The following is a 16,118-nucleotide window of genomic DNA, read 5'->3' on the forward strand; positions in this document are numbered from 1 at the left end:
CAGTTATTTTTGAGGAAATGCAGTTGATGTTGGTGAGTATGTAACAATGACCTAGCTCAAACTATATTGGATTGTAACAAAGTACCAGATGTCTTTTGCACACGAAGTTCTTTACTGGGCCGACTAGAATAGAAAGCTCTTCTCTCACCAATAGTGTTAAGAGTTGACATTAAAACCCCACAGTTACTTTCAGAGCAACATTTTGAACACTTTAACCTAGAAGTTATAAATGCTTCTCTGTGTCAAAGTCAGCTGTAAATAAAATTCATTCCAATGTTAGCTAGAAAGTGTGGAAATATAGTAGAAGTTTTTGCATATTAGCAGCAGTTACTTGTTTTGAATGCCATGTGCAGGAAAAAATTTGCTGAGATATTTCCCCTACTTCTTCTCTACTTGCTAAAGTCAGAAGTTTGTCATAAAAGGCAATACCCAAACTGTTTTCAACGACCTTGTAAACACGCACATTTCCTGAGGAATTTGTGACCACTGAGGCTATGTGCAAGTGGCCAAAAATCTTGAGGAAATGCCGTCATATATTTCATCTCGGAGCTTCAAAAAGTTACTGAAAAAGCTATTTCAGTAGCATTACATTGGACAAAGAAAAGTATCTTTTGTTTGTTTCTACAGTGTATCACCAAAGCTTTTTGTAGAGCCCCAGATTGCAAATTTCACTCAATAGTACATAAAGACGGACAAGTAATACTACAGGGACAACCATCCTGTACCCCGAAGTCCAGGATATGGGGTTCACACAGCTATTCCAGACAGAGATCAAACAGCTAAGCCAAATACTCCTTGCTCTATCCAGTTCTTCTAAACTCTGTGTTGCAACATCCCTGTTGTTCCTCTTCAGATGGTCTTCAGACAAACCAACAATGCCACCTGCTAAAAGCAGCATGCAGGACTCTTTTTCAGGGAGGCAGTTACCCAGACCCTGGAAACATCCATTACCAGGACCTAGAAGCAGGAGTCATTATAATGCATAGCAATACTTCCAAGGTAAACAATGGGCTGGGGAGGAGAAGGGGTTGGAAATTCAAGGCAAATGGAGTGACTTTGAAAAAGATAGAAGTGTTCAGACATTACACTGAGGTAGCAGCTGAATGCTTAAAAATATGCACAAACACAGTGTGGACATTGTCTTCAACATAATTTATGCCACAGGTGAGTTAACAGGAACTGAACTTGATTTAGTAGCTGAAGGCTGTGTCCTCCTACCATGGAGGCTGCCCCTAACATACCACTGCTGCAATTTTGTTTGAACTGCATTCCACATAGTTCCACAGTCAGCAAACATCAGACCTTAAGGATCCCTCCCCTTCTGATACAGAGGGAGAAGGATCTCCCTGCCCCTATGAAGACAGGAACTGGAAAAGGAGTTGGAAAGAGAAAAGGTAAGCAAAGGGACACTGCTACAGACAGGAGATATTCCACCCTCCAAAATATTACTATTCTATTCTATTACTATTCTACACATGCCAAATAGCAGAGCGAGCTCACGATGTATTACTTCTCCCAGCTGTAGGCTGTAGGGGCAGCAGCAGATCACCTCCCACTTTTTAGCTGTGGGAACATTCAGAAAGCAATGCAAAATATCTGTGACTGCTTAAAGGTAGAAAGAGTGATAAAGAAAAACAGATGGGTGAAGAGGGGCAAAGAAGCTAGGATGATGAAATTGTCAAGGCAGGAGATAAAAAGGAAGGAAAACTCCAAAGAGAAAGGAAGATGAAATGAAAAATTGCTGAGGAGTGTATGGCCTGGGTGAAAATAAGTGCTGTGCAAGAGGGAATGAGTTCACCTGAGGGACTCCTCAAATGACTGCAGGAATTAATGCTTCCATTATACTCACATACATAAGGTCCAGAGTAAGACAGCTCAACTCCAAATGTCTGCTAAAATATGTATGATCTGTCAATCTCAACACTTTCCCTTAAAATGGACTTCCATGCATTGAAACACAGAGAGTCTGGTTAGATGAAAAGATCTTATCAAAAGAACACTTCTGCACACATCCCCAATATATCGAGGAAGGTTCCCATGTGAGCCCTAAATTTGGATGTCATTCTTTGTGAAGGAGGTTTGTAAAATCAATGGTTTTATTTACTGCTACTCTTCACCATTTTCTGATTGTTGCTTTCTCAGGCTTGTGTTTCTAACACAAAGGCTAATTAACTGACTGCTTTTTGAGTGGATGTACTGCAACTGGAACACACTGAAGAGATCTGTTTGTAAGAGATTAGAACAGAGTCAGAGAGCCACCTATGAAGCAGTGTTTTGTCATACACACTGCTAAAGTTTTTCAGTTTGCCACCTTCATCTGAGTTTTTCCTCTCACATCCTTATCCCCTCATAATGATTTGAGGTGATTAAAAAATACTATCCCAGGTGCACCAATCCTTTCTTCAGTATTTTACCCAACAAATCTGTCAGTAAACTTTTTATTAACAATCCTAAATTGTGTGTTCTTGGAAATTGCAGTGAAAAAAACTAATGACAAAAATTATGAAGGAGTTAAAGCACAGGCTAGAGAGGGACATACCTGTGTCCTCCCAGTGAGAGTTTGTTCTCATGATGGAGTTTAAAGGGGACTGTGAAGAATAATTCCTCAAAGGCAAACACACACACACACACAAACAAACAAAAAGAAAGAACAGGGGTTTTTTTTCAGCTATTTTTAAACACCTAAGTATATGATCCAGGGCAACTTTTTAAAGTAATGTGATACAACTCTCTTGGGCAGCACTGATTAAGCAATACTTTAAGTATTTAATCTCAAATGAGCACTTTTCTCTAGGGAAAGAGTGAAAGATGTCAAAGACATAAACTAATTTTTGGTCTGCCATTCACATTGGGTAGCTGTTAGAAAGGCATCCCTTTTCTGTTTAAAATTGAGCATGGTTAATCTATGTTCTTACATCCTCTAAAACTCCCAAATGTTGAGCTACATGCTGTCTTGCTTTTTTCATCCTGGTCACTTAATTTCTACAGTTTCTGGGTAATTTATTTTGCTTTACCCAGTACTTTTAATCTCCCCCTACATACTATAATCAAAGTTTAGGAACCGGGGGGGGGGGGGGGGGGGGGCTGGGAAAAAGGCCCACGCAAACACCAATCCTACTTTCCATACCAGACCCTTTCAAAATGCTTTGTTAAGAAGGCACCATAAACAAACATAAAATCAATCTCCTTTCGAAATTACTGCTGGTTATAAAATAAATAAACCAGATGTGTGTGATAGAAAGACGGTATCTGCTTTTCAGTTTTTTCCACACGTTCAAAGAAGGCAGGGACTGTGACATTCCACCTGGCAGCGCACAGCCATGACTGACGTTCTCAACGTAAATGTGAGACAACAATAACAGATGGTAGTTTGGGCATTCTGAATTTTGCAGTTTTGTCTACATCTCAATTCAAGTTATAATTCGTGATGCTAAAAAAATAGAATTCTGCTTGGTTTACCCGTGTATGAATAGGTTCACCTTCTCGGTGAACACAGACTCACCAGGGAATTGTGATGGGAACCCTGCAACACCAGAACACGTGCACTGTGCCTTTGCCCGAAACTCTTATATCGCGGGCCAGCGCGCAGCGGGAGAGCAGCCCCGCGGGGAGCTCCCTGCCAGCGGGGAGCGGCCGCTCCCGCAGGAAGCGGGAAGGAGCGCGGCTTCTCCCCGGGCAGCAGCGGCAGCAGCCGCGCCGGCCGAGGAAACAACTCCGGCGCCCCAAGGCGCTGCTGGGCCGGCCGCGCCCCCGGCGGCTCGACGGCGACCTTCGCCACCCGCGGGGGTGGGGAGCGGCACCGCCGGCCCGGGGCCAGCAGGGCCGCGAACAGCTGGGCTGGGAACACCCTGGCCGGGCCGGGCAGGGGCCCACAGCGCCCCGCCGGGCTCGGCAGCGCGGCCGCCGCTCCTCCCCTCGCCCTCGGGCGGGGCGGGGGCAGCGCCCCGCCGGCGGCTCCTACCTGTGCCGGAGGAGGAGGAGCCGGAGCCGCGGAGCCAGAGGGACAAAGTTAACTCAGGAAAGTTTACCGTGGGTGGGAAGAGAAAGGCGCAGAGCAAAGGGGAAGGTCGCTCCCGCCCCGCCGGCCGCAGCCGGTGCTCCCCGAGGAGGCGGCCGCAGCGGCGGGTCCGCCCGCGGGGGACGCTCCGCTTCCTTCGCCCTGCGCCGGGCGCCCCCGCAGCGGAGGCACTCGAAGGCCTGCCGAGGTGACCGGCGAGCGGCAGCGGGGCACGGCCGCCCTCCTGGCCCGCCTCCCCGGGAGAAGCGGCCAGGACCGGGGACGGGCGGCCGGAGAGGCTCCCGCGGGGCTGCCGGCGGCCCCCGAGCGCCGCGCCGTGCGCCCGACGACAAGGAGGCTCCTTCGCCAGCCCCTCCAGCGGGACCCCTGCGCCCTCCTCCCCGCGGCCGGCGGCTCCCATGGCTCTGAGCAAAGGGCTGCGGCTGCTCTGGAAGCAGGAGCCGGGGCCGAGCGCCCTGCTGGAGGCGCGCAGCCGCCAGGACTGCCTGTTGCTGGAGGCCGGCACCGTGGCGGCGCTCAGTAAGTGTGTGCGGGGGCGGCCGTGGGGGAGGACACCGTGGGTGTCCGTGGGTGCGCACCTCTGCCTGTGAAGGGACACTGGGGTGCAGCAGGTGATGTCCAGGAGCATTGTGGCACTTTCCTCCGTGGCATGGAGAGAGGAAGGGGAGCGCGCAGACGCACGTCCAGTGGGATGCTGGCTGCGGAGAGCGTCTCGCCTCGCTTACACCCAGAGCTCTAGCACGGCCCTCCAGGCTTAAGCACCTGCTGGCGCATTTGGGTGACCCCCGGTACGTGCCGTGCATGGAGGGCTGGCCAGCATCTCCTCCCGATCCGTGTCCCATCGCTGCTCTGGGTGTCTTTAGCCTCCTCACCAGCAGCCGGGGTAGAAGAAGCAGGAGAGGCCACCCGGCTGCAGTGGGGCCTGGGCACAGGGCGCCTTTAATGTACAAGACTTATCCCCTACGGCCTTGATTGCGGAGGAGGGCCCAGGTAAAGGAATCGGGTCCGGTGCCTCTTGAGGAAGTTTCTACTTAGCTACATCAGGTGCTAACCAGCAGTGAAGACAGCCAGCTCACAACAGAGATGACTGACTTGAATTTTGTCTCCCATAAAAACTCCTGGCTTCCTGTTGTGGTGCCCCCGTGGTTTGAACGATATTTGGTTACTTGAGTGTCTGGCTCTTACTGGAGGAGTCTTGTAAAAGTTCTCAGGGTTGTCTCACCTTGTGCTTTTGGTACTTGTTACACCTGAATTAATGCAATGCTGATATTGCTAATGTTGAGGCAGACAGAAAAATGAGGTGACTGAGCATGCAAGGGGCAAAACGCAATGTAGGAGAACACACACTTGTGCTGTGTTCTTAAATCGTTTTCTGCATAATACCTGTGCCTGCAGCCATGCTGCTGTTCACAGCATTGTAGGAGTCCCTGTTCAAGCAGCTCAGACTGTTGTAGTAAGATCTGTGTGCACATTGGGATTTGCACAATGTCAGTCACAATGTCACCTCAGGATCTGGGTCCGCTGAGCTGAATCTTCCACAGTGTACACTGGCAGGACATGCAGACTAAAATGCTTGATTTTTAGGTATTGGGGACTTTAGGAATGATGAAAGCCAGAAAGGTCATCAAGGGGCAGCTGATTTTCTCAAGAATAGTTGTGATAGTGGGAAAATTTTGACCAGTCATGGAAAAGATGTTATTGCCACACTGTAGGGTTTTTGTTTGTTTTCTTTATTTAATTTTATTGGAGTTTTATATTGTGCAATATTTTGGGGGTTCCATTTCTTGCGAAATTCTTCAGTAATAGTGGACATAAATGTGTTACGTTTTTCTAGAGGGGGGTTTTTGTGTCAGTTTTCAGTGAATTGGCAGTGAAAAGTCAGTTAGGAGTGAGCAGCACTTTACTCACTTCCCCTGAAACCCTAAAACCTGTTGACATTAAAACTGTATATTACTATTAATGGGATTTGGTCTGTATTTTGATATTCTGATAAAAATCTAAAGCAGCTCCACTTCCTAAAGCCAATGCTCATGAATAAAATGGTGAGTCCAGTATTCACCTAGCCAGCCCTAAGCCACCTGTATGACCAGTGGTTGGAATGACTTGAAATCTCACTAATTAAAGGATTCATCAACATAGACTAGTTTTTTCTCCCCCAGTGTTGCCATCCCCCATCTGAATTGCTATGCCTGAAATGATTTAATGGCTGGAAAGTTGCCCAGCTGAAAAGGACCTGGTGGTGCTGCTCAGCATCCATCTGAACATAGATCCAGCAGTGTGCCCAGGTGAACAAAGAGGCCAGTGCCATCCTGGTCTATCTCAAAATAGGAGCATGTCCAGAGAAGGACAATGGAGCCAGTGAAGGATGTGGAGCACAAATCCTATGAGGAGCAGGTGAGGGATCTGGGGTTGTTCAGCCTGGAGAAAAGGAGGTTCAGGGGAGACCTTATCACTTTTTACAACTGCCTGAAAGGAGGGTGTAGCCAGGTGAGGGTTGTCCTCTTCTCCCTGGTAACAAAAGGACATAGCCTCAGCTTGCACCAGGGGAGGTTTAAACTGGATATTAGGAGAAATTTCTTCATGGAAAGGATGGTCAGGTATACAGAAACAGGTTGCCTAGGGAAGTGGTGGAACTACTATACCCGGAAGTGATCCAAAACTGTGTGGATGTGGAAGCTGGGAAACATGGTTTAAATGATGAACACAGTAGTACTAGTTTAATGGTTGGGCTCAATGATCTTAGACATCTTTTCTAATCTTAATGATTTTGTGATTCTATGATTATAGTATTTGTACAGTCTCTCTTAAAATGTGTTAGAAGAATTCTGAAGTAATGATTTGTATAGGGTAAAAAGCCTGTTTGCCATGCCTTTTGGAAGTCCAGCGTCATGTCTTGAGATAACTGCAATTGTGTCTGTGTTGGCATTCAGCCCACTCCATGGTAATAACTTAGTCTTTTTTTTTCATTTGATTCCTCTATTCCTTCCTGGGTTGGTTCCTGTATTGTAGGAAAAGCTAGTTTGTCCAGTGGAGCCTGTTTAGATAACTTCTGTTTATGCAGCAGAGGACCAGAAAAGGAGGGAAAACCAGTAGTAGGTATTGTGCTGGTGAATTTAGAAGAATTGTGAAGGGGAAGCTTCACAGCAGGGTGGTAACAGAAACAACATTAATTCTGTTTTGTTTGACTTGCCTTTAGGTTGTTACTAACCATGCAACATGACAGTGGGAGGTTAACATAAACTTTGTATATGTGTGGTTTCAGACATACTGGTCCTAGGATTTTGTTAGTTTTGGCCTGTCTAGTTTTCTGTTTCTAAAATAAAGTTCTTTAAAAATTTCATACCTGTGGTGAGGAGGAGTTATGCAACTGTGCCTTATGCAAATTTCTAAACTAAAAAAAAGCAGATTGGTATACCTGGAGCCCTTAAGTTGTACAACAGTTTATGTAGTTTTGCAGTTGCACCCTCACGTAAACAGAACTGTAGAGAGGAATAATCATAGATGGACAGTGAAGGCCTGAGAACAAATTTTAGTCATTGTTCATTTTTTCCCCCCCATAATTACCAAGTATCTCTGCCCTTGAACAGGCATGACACCTGCACTTACGTAAAATTTAATTGCTTCTATAATAATTTTGTACTGGAAGAAATTTAAATGTTGAATTTAACCTAGTTCAAGTGGCAGAAGGGAGTGAGAATTGTCCTAGAAGTGGTGTTACAAAAAAAGAAATCTGAAAAACCACACACTTGTACAGACACAGTATCAATACAGGCATAAACCTCTGGCAAATTCCTCATTAAAATAAACACTTCCAAGTGTGTAAGCTAACAATTTGTTGCTGTCTTGTGAGTGGATGACTTTATACTTTTTCTTCTCTTGATATGTTATAAAGAGAACTATGACAATTTTAGTCGCAAATTGATTATGTTTCACAATTTCCTTACTGCATACAGAGATTTAATACCTGAAAAATAGTGGAAAAGTACTGTAAAGATCTCTAATTGCCTGAATGTCAGAATTTATAAAATGAGAACACCTGTCCTGTAATGGAAACCTAAACGAAAAAACTTGGAAAAATCAAGAAATCAAAAATCATTGCAGGAAACCTATTTGCACATCCCTAAACCCCTTAATCTGTATAGTGCTGTGATAGCAACAGAACAGTTTTCTGTTCTACCATAAGTTAAATAGTATTTTTGAGGATGGGAGTTAGTTTTCCTTCTCTCATGAAGTCACTGTAGGGTGGAGGGTAAAATTCACTGTTTTGAATTAAATGACACATTTTGCTGGAGACTTTTTTTTCCCCTATCCACTGGCAATCCTAAAGCTTCAGTCATCTCCAGAAGGATGGGTGACAGCCTGAAACAATTCTTCCAGGAATTCTCTAAACTAGAAGATCAATATATTCTGTGGAAGAAACCTAGAGTCATAAAGGATGAAGAAAAATTGTCATTGATTTAGAAATTTTTGCTTAATACAACAGGGACTATAGATAGAGATGCTGTTCCTAGTTTAAACACATTACAGTTTCAGTGGTTTACTGATGAAGTGGACTGCACAAGGTAGTTCTGGACTGCTGTCAAGGCAGTTGCTAAATTAAGGCTACAGTGCTGAAAATATGGTGATTTAACTTTATTATGGCAGGTACTTTCAGTGAAAAACTGTCGACAGGAGTGCTCTGCTATTGAATTTCAGCATAATAACATGTTTTCTCAAGGGCAGAGCCAAAGGCTGCAGAGATTTTTTTTTTTTTTTGGGCTCTTTGATTCTGCAGCTGGTTTTATAAAGGATGTTACATCACCTGTTATATTAAATCCTAAATGACCATGATGTCTGGAAAGTACAGAAGTTCAAAGCTGATACAGTGTGGTTTTTTGCAAATATGTCTGAGGTTTTTCCTGACTTTTACACACAGATCTGGGAAGTTAGCCTTTACTGGAGACAAACTTTATATAGAGTTAAGGTGTGTGTACACTCTGTGGAGGAGCTCTGTGCCTCCTCTGCTGCTTCAGTTGCAGGTGTGTGCGTGTGTGTGTGGTTCTCTGATGCAGCAGAGTGAAATCAGGGTAAAGTCTTGCAAAACCAGGAAGTAGCAGTAATATACCTGTGCATCTTTTCCTTCTTTTGCACAGAAAGCAGTTTCTGTGCTGTAAGTTCATTCACTGTTTACAATTTGCTTTGGTTTTGTATTTATGTGAACCACTGTGCCACTGAGTGGGGTGTGGAAATCAAATACCAGTACTTGTGTAAGTACCGTGAATGCATTTCTAAGCACTCTATCCAAAACAGTGAGCCCTCCACCACGGCTCATTTCTACTCCTACACCAGAACATTCATACAGGTAGCGCAAACTTTTATGAAGTTTTCTGTAGTTTAGTGGTGTTCAAACTTCTCCATTTCTGGAAGCAGTCCACAGAGCAGAAGTCCTCTTTTCCTTGTTTATGCTGGCACTGGGCACTTGGAAGCTATGGTGTCTCAGGCTGAACATCACTGCTTTAGATTGTAAGAAAAAGTGTGTGTTGCAATTCTTTCACTATTGTCAAAATGCAAACTGGGTACAGAAAAGAGGGAAGATGTGTAAGTGTAGAGTGTTGATTACAAGGCTTGTTTTCTATGCTAGGAGACAAGTAGTGGTTGTGAGGGATGAATTCTTTGTAGTGGTTATGTCTGTCGTGACTGCTGCAAGTTTCTATGTAAATATGAGTCATCTATGGCAGAAACCACATAAAGATAATGGCCAAGCTTCAGAGAATTCACTTAGGGACTTCCCTTTTATTTTCTTGACTGCCTGCAGCAGCATGGATCTGGCCAGTAGAAACTTGGTGATTTCATTAATCCATTATTCTTTGATTGTGAATTAATATATTCATATGTGCACATCCATGTATGCAAACTTAATATCTCACTAGGAGCAGATTGTTCTCAATCTAATCTAGAAAAGCAGGGAACTGATTTTTCCAAAATGCCAATTTTCTGTTTTGTTAGAAAATTGGTAAATACATTGCTTAATGTTTTAAATATTTGGATTCTCTTAACTGTAACTGACCACAGACTTCTTCCCAACTCTGTACTGCTTGGCCTATACGGTGTTTCTAACTCATAATGCCTGTGTAGCTTGGATTGAATGTGAACAGGAAGATTTTAGTGGTGAAAGGTATCGAAAATACAACAAAGTACTTTAAATGTGTCTGCAGGTGACTGAAAGCACAATTTGGAGGTAATTGTCTAAACTTATATAATACCAAACATTGGACTTATTTCTAGGTCAGATGCTTATGGTAATGTATGTATGTGGGTTTTGGTATGAAATTTCTGTTTGATTATAGTTTTTCCCTGTTTCTGGAGAAAGTTCACACCTCTTTCCCCCAAATGCTAAATGACATGAATAAAGTCATCCCATGACACCAATCCTATGTTTCTTAAAGTACTTAGAAATATGCTTAAGATTACATTTTTATAGCAGTACCTACAGCAGGTGACTATTTCCAGAATCAGGCTGAAAAATCACAAGGGAGAAACAGAATCCATAACCCAGTCTCAGACTCCTTTTTTCCCAATAACTTTTACTTCATTTTTTAATTGAAGTTGCAGGTATTACTGTGTCTGTCCTTAGCGTTGAACCTAGAATTGCGGTACCTTTCTCTACCCTCTTAGTCCAGTCGCTGAACTTTCTGGGGTCCATATGCTTGAGAGTTGTGTTGATTCTTGCTGAAGTCTGGGGGTTCAGCCCTAAGGAGGGGTTGAATGAAGGAAACTGCATATGTTTGGCCAGTTCCTGTTAGCTGGTAAATTGAAATTGCAGGAAGTCACACTTGGTTGAGCCATATGGTGTTATGTAGTTGTATGTCTTTTCATGGTGTGGGTTTTTTAAAAACTGATTTTATTGCAGCTTGATTTAATTTAATTATTGCATGCCTCTTGTTTTACAAGGGTTAAAGTGTTTCATAGAAATATTTTCCTTTAACTCTCTTCATCCAACAAAGTAGCACATAAGTTTTTTTTCTCAGTGTAGCCACACTCTTTCTGATTCTGACTTGTGTCCAAGCAGTCCTTGAATCAGTCCCTGAATGCTCTGGGAGATGTTTTAGGTTTTGATGACAGTTATTTGAGATTTCAATAAGATTTTGAGATTTATAAATACTTCTTTTTAGTAACAGGATATGAACCTAGATCAAGCCCTCTACAATAATGTCCTTTGTGCAACACCAAGGAGTTTAATAGGACAGAAGACTTCAAATTCCATCGGTGTCTTTAACAAGGGGAATTTACACACACCAACCCCCCAAGTGTGGTCCATCGGCACCAAGACATTCTGGCCTCTCTGCATGACCCACAGGCATAGCTGTGTCTGTTGAGCATGTTCCTTTCCTGCTCCTTCCTTCCAGGCAGCTCTGCTGGTGCTGCTGTCCTGACTGATGCTGCTGTGCAGGCACAGGTTCTGAGAAGTGGCCTGCCCAGAACAGCGGCGTTTCTGCACCAGGACTGCCAAAACACAGCTGTTTGGCTGAGTGTTTGGAGAAATCCTGTGCCAGGAGCTGACGGGTGTGTGATACCACTGGCTTGACCTGGGAAACTCCAGTGGGTTCCATACATGCCAGTGGCAGGTACTTCTTGCCAGCAGTGGAATGAGCTATGTGTTGCCTAATTCTACGCTGAAATAAATTCCATTCTTTTGGATTGTGCTCTTACCAGACACTTTTAAGAGCCAACTTTCCAACTTGTAATTCTATTTTGAAGAGCATTGCCATGCTTTCAAAGTGACTTCTGGAATGCTTTCAGGTTGTGCCTGGCCTGCAGCTTTCTGAGCTCCTGCATCTGTCTCAGATCTGAATTTCTTGGTGCTTCCCTTGTATTAGATTTTTTTCTATAGCTGGAATATTTGGAGCAAGTATTTTGGTTTTGGTTTTCCCTTTTTATTTTAAAGTAGCCCAATTATTTTAATGCAGACAGCTTTTAAAGGAGGGAACAGATTTAAGAAAAAAATGTCAGTATATTGTTACTGCTCTTTGCTGCTTAGTAAAGTTGCCATGGAAAGTGAAACATCACCTTTTTTAACCTGCTTTTTTTAATGCATAAAAAAGTCTTGACAGGGATTTTTTTCCAAAGACTGAAATGTTGTTTTAGTCTATCTAAACTGGTTTTGTGAAATTGGTTTTCTTTAAGTGCCTGAGAACTGAACTTGCAAAGTCTCAGACCTTAAAATGTGCCATTACTGAGTGTTTAAGTCATTATTGTCCAGAGATTTATGTTACCCAATAAAAATCACTTTATCCTCTGTCTGCTGCTTACGCTTTACTTCACTGGTGTGTGTGGTATCGACATTTTGCTAGTTTCTCCTGTTTTACTCAGTATTCTAAGAAAGTAGAGTAAGTTGTGAAACTATGATAGTAAAAACAAAATTAAGAAAGAATTAAACAAGTCTTCTTTATTTGTCACAAGTGCAAAAATTGAGATAAACATGTTTTAATTTCTCTTGGGGGTTGCCTCTATTAAGGAATTTTGCAAGAGGCATTGTCTTTCATTTCACTTCAAAGTGTCAGCAATATATGGGATAATTATTTGTTTTCTCAATGTTTCTCACTGATCTCCTTGCCTTTTGAGATTTATAAAGAGAAGTTTCTTTCTTTGCTTTTCTATCATCCATTGCAAGCAGTTCAGTTTGTCCTTTTTATGCCCAGAGGTTTCAGGTTTTTACTGCTGAAATTAATTAGGAGCATAAGATTGCATATTATTAGCAAATCTCTGAAAGTACTATGTTGCTGTTTATCTGTAGTTCAAGAAGTAAAAGGACATTTGAGGGTTGCAGTCTATTTTCCTCATTTGGGAGATCAACCTTGCTCTTCATTGGGAAATATATACAAAATGCAGACTTACTCATTAAGGAAGTATGCTGGTTTATGTTAAAGTAGCCAGTGACAAGTTTGATCTGTGATCTGGCTTAATATCTAAATGTTCAATATGTGCCCATTGAATTTGCTTGTTGCAGAAATGCACAAATATAATATGAGCATCTGACCCTTTATTTGTTTAATTAAGTAATTCTTACTTCACTAAAATATGTGTAATTCCTCTTGTAATCAACATCTGGTGTTGTGTCTACATCAAATCATGTTATCTTGCATAAAAAAATTCCAGTTCTGTCTGGAATTAGACTGAGAGTCTGGAAGTATAAACTCTCCTTTTGTACATCAAGACATAGCAATATATTACCATCAAAATATTATATTTTAGCTTATGGCAAGACTGATTTATTCTTGTTCATATTTTACAACCGTGTAAATTTTACATGTGCTCATGTATTACTTTATTTATTCTGACACTAATGTGGCATCTTTACCGTAGAATAAAATTGTTGCTAATGATCCTGTTGATTTGAAAATAAAGCGAGTGCTCTATTTTCTTCTAGGGTGGTGTGTGGAGATGTGCATTCCTGTCCCATCATGTTTTAATCTCTATGGTTTTACAGCATTTTAACGCTACCTTTGCACTGTAGTCTTGTTGACTAAGAAAGAGCAACCTAGGTAGCACTGGTTCCTATGCAATAGGAATAATAGCAGTCTGAAAATTTTATGAAGACTGGATAACGAAGTTTCCTGCCTTTCTCTTTGTTCCTTAGCTCCAGAAGAAAAGGATGCAATTAAAGGACAGTATGAAAAACTCATGGATGCTTATGGCTGCTTAGGAGAGCTTCAGCTTAAATGTGGTAAGTCATCATCTGTATGACTGAGATTATAAAATGCCCAGAGAATGCTAAGTGGGAATAAGTGGCTAATGTTGTCTAATTCCTTAAACTGTGAAAGCTAGTTGTACTTTGTCATGTAGAGTCCGGAAAAGATCTGTTTCTTTTTCTATTTTGGGCCAAAACCATATCACTGAATGATGGATGGATTTTTTCATAATTTGTTTGTCTAACATTCTTAGCTGCCTGAAGATAATTGCCATTCTTCTTTCCCTGCAACATTTGTCCAAGGCAAGCTATGATTTCTTAATTCTTCTCTTCTTTAAGGATCATGTTTAGACACTAAGTATCATGGTCATCTGAGAGTACAGTACTGCCGATTGCCAGTTTTTGCTATAATGCCTAATTGTCTTTAATCATTCATATGGATAAGGATTTGCAGAAGAAGTCCTCTGGCTTCAATTAGTATAGCAAGGAATGTTTATTGTCATTGCTGTAAATTTTGGTACAGTTTGGGAGTCTTGATTTAGCAAAGGACTTGTTATTACACTGTCTGCAGGAATGTTAATGGAAATAACATGTTTTAAAAAGAGAACTGCAGTGATTGATTTGAAGATAATAGGACCTTACACAGTGCTTAAAATCATGGATGATTTAGATGCATAAATTAGAAAGCACTGTACGCGTTGTTCCCGGGTTGTTACAATGAGCCCTAATTTTCACTTGGAAATGACAAGACTTTTCCATATAACTTGATGCTTGGTCAAAGAGTCTACCAAGGGCAGTGGTGGTGTGAGCACTGGTGTATTTAGGCCAGTAGATATACTTGTGACTTTTTATACCCTGCTTACCATTTTGCAGCCTGAGAAATATGACTTGAAATTGACCTGAAGAGGCAACTGCAATCTGAAGCATTTTTGTGTCGTAATTTAAAACTGTAGGTCCATTTAGTCTTTTTTAATGAATGTGGACTTTTTGTTTGTTTTGTTTCTTGTGGAGTTAATTAGGCATTTCTCTGGAGATTTATATCAATTTGCTAATGTAATTTAAAGCAGAGGACTCGTAATTAGTTTTCTTGGCACTTGGGTCTGTTTTTCTTCATAGAAGTCTAATGAATCCTGTTGCAGTAATAAAGGAATATAGCTATTTAATTCAATCTCTTCAAGCTATGTATAAGGTTAGTTTTTGTATGTGGTGGGAACTAAATGTATCCAATTTTCATCTTCATGTTAAAAGGTGAATGGTTTCAAATGGGATGTGAAATATTTTCAGACTTACTTTTTCTCATGTCCTTATTTTTTCGCAAACAACATATGCTTAACTTCAGTGCTCTGAAAGTGTGAGGGTTTTTCCTTTTTGAGCTTTGTCACTGTACCTCTGCCTTGTTCTAGCATTAGATTACAAGTTCTGGTACAGGACTTGCTTTGGAAGGGATTGTTAAATTCAGTGAAAAGTCAGAGGGTCATGCTATAATGGTAAGTGAAGGTAAGCAAACATTTTCTGCTTCTGAACATGTTTTAAAAACCAAAGATGCATGTCTGCTATCTCACTATTCAAGACGTAGCCTAAGTTTTTGTCATAGTCTGGTTTAGACTTTCCATCTTACATGTAAGTTCCATCCCTTTAGCTGTTGCTTATGTAAAAGATTAACACTACAAAGGAATTGTACTGGGTTTGTGTAGCAAGGCTTTGGTAGCAGGAGGGGCTACAGGTGTGGCTCCTCTGAAAAGCTGCTGGAAGCTTCCCCTGTGTCCAGTGGAGCCAATGCCAGTGGGCTCCAAGACAGATGTGCTGCAGGTCAAGGCTGAACCCATCAGCAACAGTGGTAGTGCCTCTGGGATAACAGATTTAAGAAGAAGAAAAAACAACTGTACATCTGAAGCTGGAGAAGGGCAGAGTTAGAATATGTGAGAGAAACAGCTCTGCAGACACCAGGGCCAGTGAGGAAGGAGGGGCAGGAGGTGCTCCAGGTGCCTGAGCTCAGATTCCCCTGCAGCCCGTGGCGCAGACCATGGGGAAGCAGCTGTGCCTCTGCAGCCCATGGCGGTCCATGGTGGAGCAGAGATCCACCTGCAGCCCAGGGAGGACCCCACACTGGAGCAGGTGGATGCCTGTAGGTGGCTGTGACCCTTTGGGAGGCCCACTGTGGAGCAAGCTCCTGGCAGGACCTGTGGACACATGGAGAGAGGAGCCCACGCTGGAGCAGGTTTACTGGCCAGATTTGTAACCTTTTGGGGGATCCACCCTGGAGCAGTTTGTGAAGAACTGCAGCCCATGGGATGGAGTCATTCTGGAGAAGTTCAGAGACTGTCTTCCATGGGAGGGTCTCCATGCTGGAGCAGGGAAAGAGTGTGAGGAGTACTCACCCTGAGGAGAAAGGAGTGACACAATGTGTGATGAACCAATCACAGCCCCTATTTC

General features: G+C 42.6%; 1 protein-coding gene across 1 annotated transcript in view; it reads left to right on the top strand.

Moving 5' to 3' along the window:
* Nucleotides 1-3,991: 3,991 nt before the first annotated feature.
* Nucleotides 3,992-16,118, top strand: part of SYNJ2 (synaptojanin 2) — a 65,493-nt gene continuing 53,366 nt past the window's right edge. The window contains exons 1-2 of the mRNA XM_068184702.1: nucleotides 3,992-4,537; nucleotides 13,635-13,721. Coding sequence (XP_068040803.1) covers nucleotides 4,417-4,537; nucleotides 13,635-13,721 — 208 coding nt within the window. The 5' untranslated portion in view covers nucleotides 3,992-4,416. The remainder of the gene's footprint in view (nucleotides 4,538-13,634; nucleotides 13,722-16,118) is intronic.

The sequence above is a fragment of the Anomalospiza imberbis genome, chromosome 3 (genome assembly GCF_031753505.1).
Source record: "Anomalospiza imberbis isolate Cuckoo-Finch-1a 21T00152 chromosome 3, ASM3175350v1, whole genome shotgun sequence".
NCBI classification, from domain to species: domain Eukaryota; kingdom Metazoa; phylum Chordata; class Aves; order Passeriformes; family Viduidae; genus Anomalospiza; species Anomalospiza imberbis.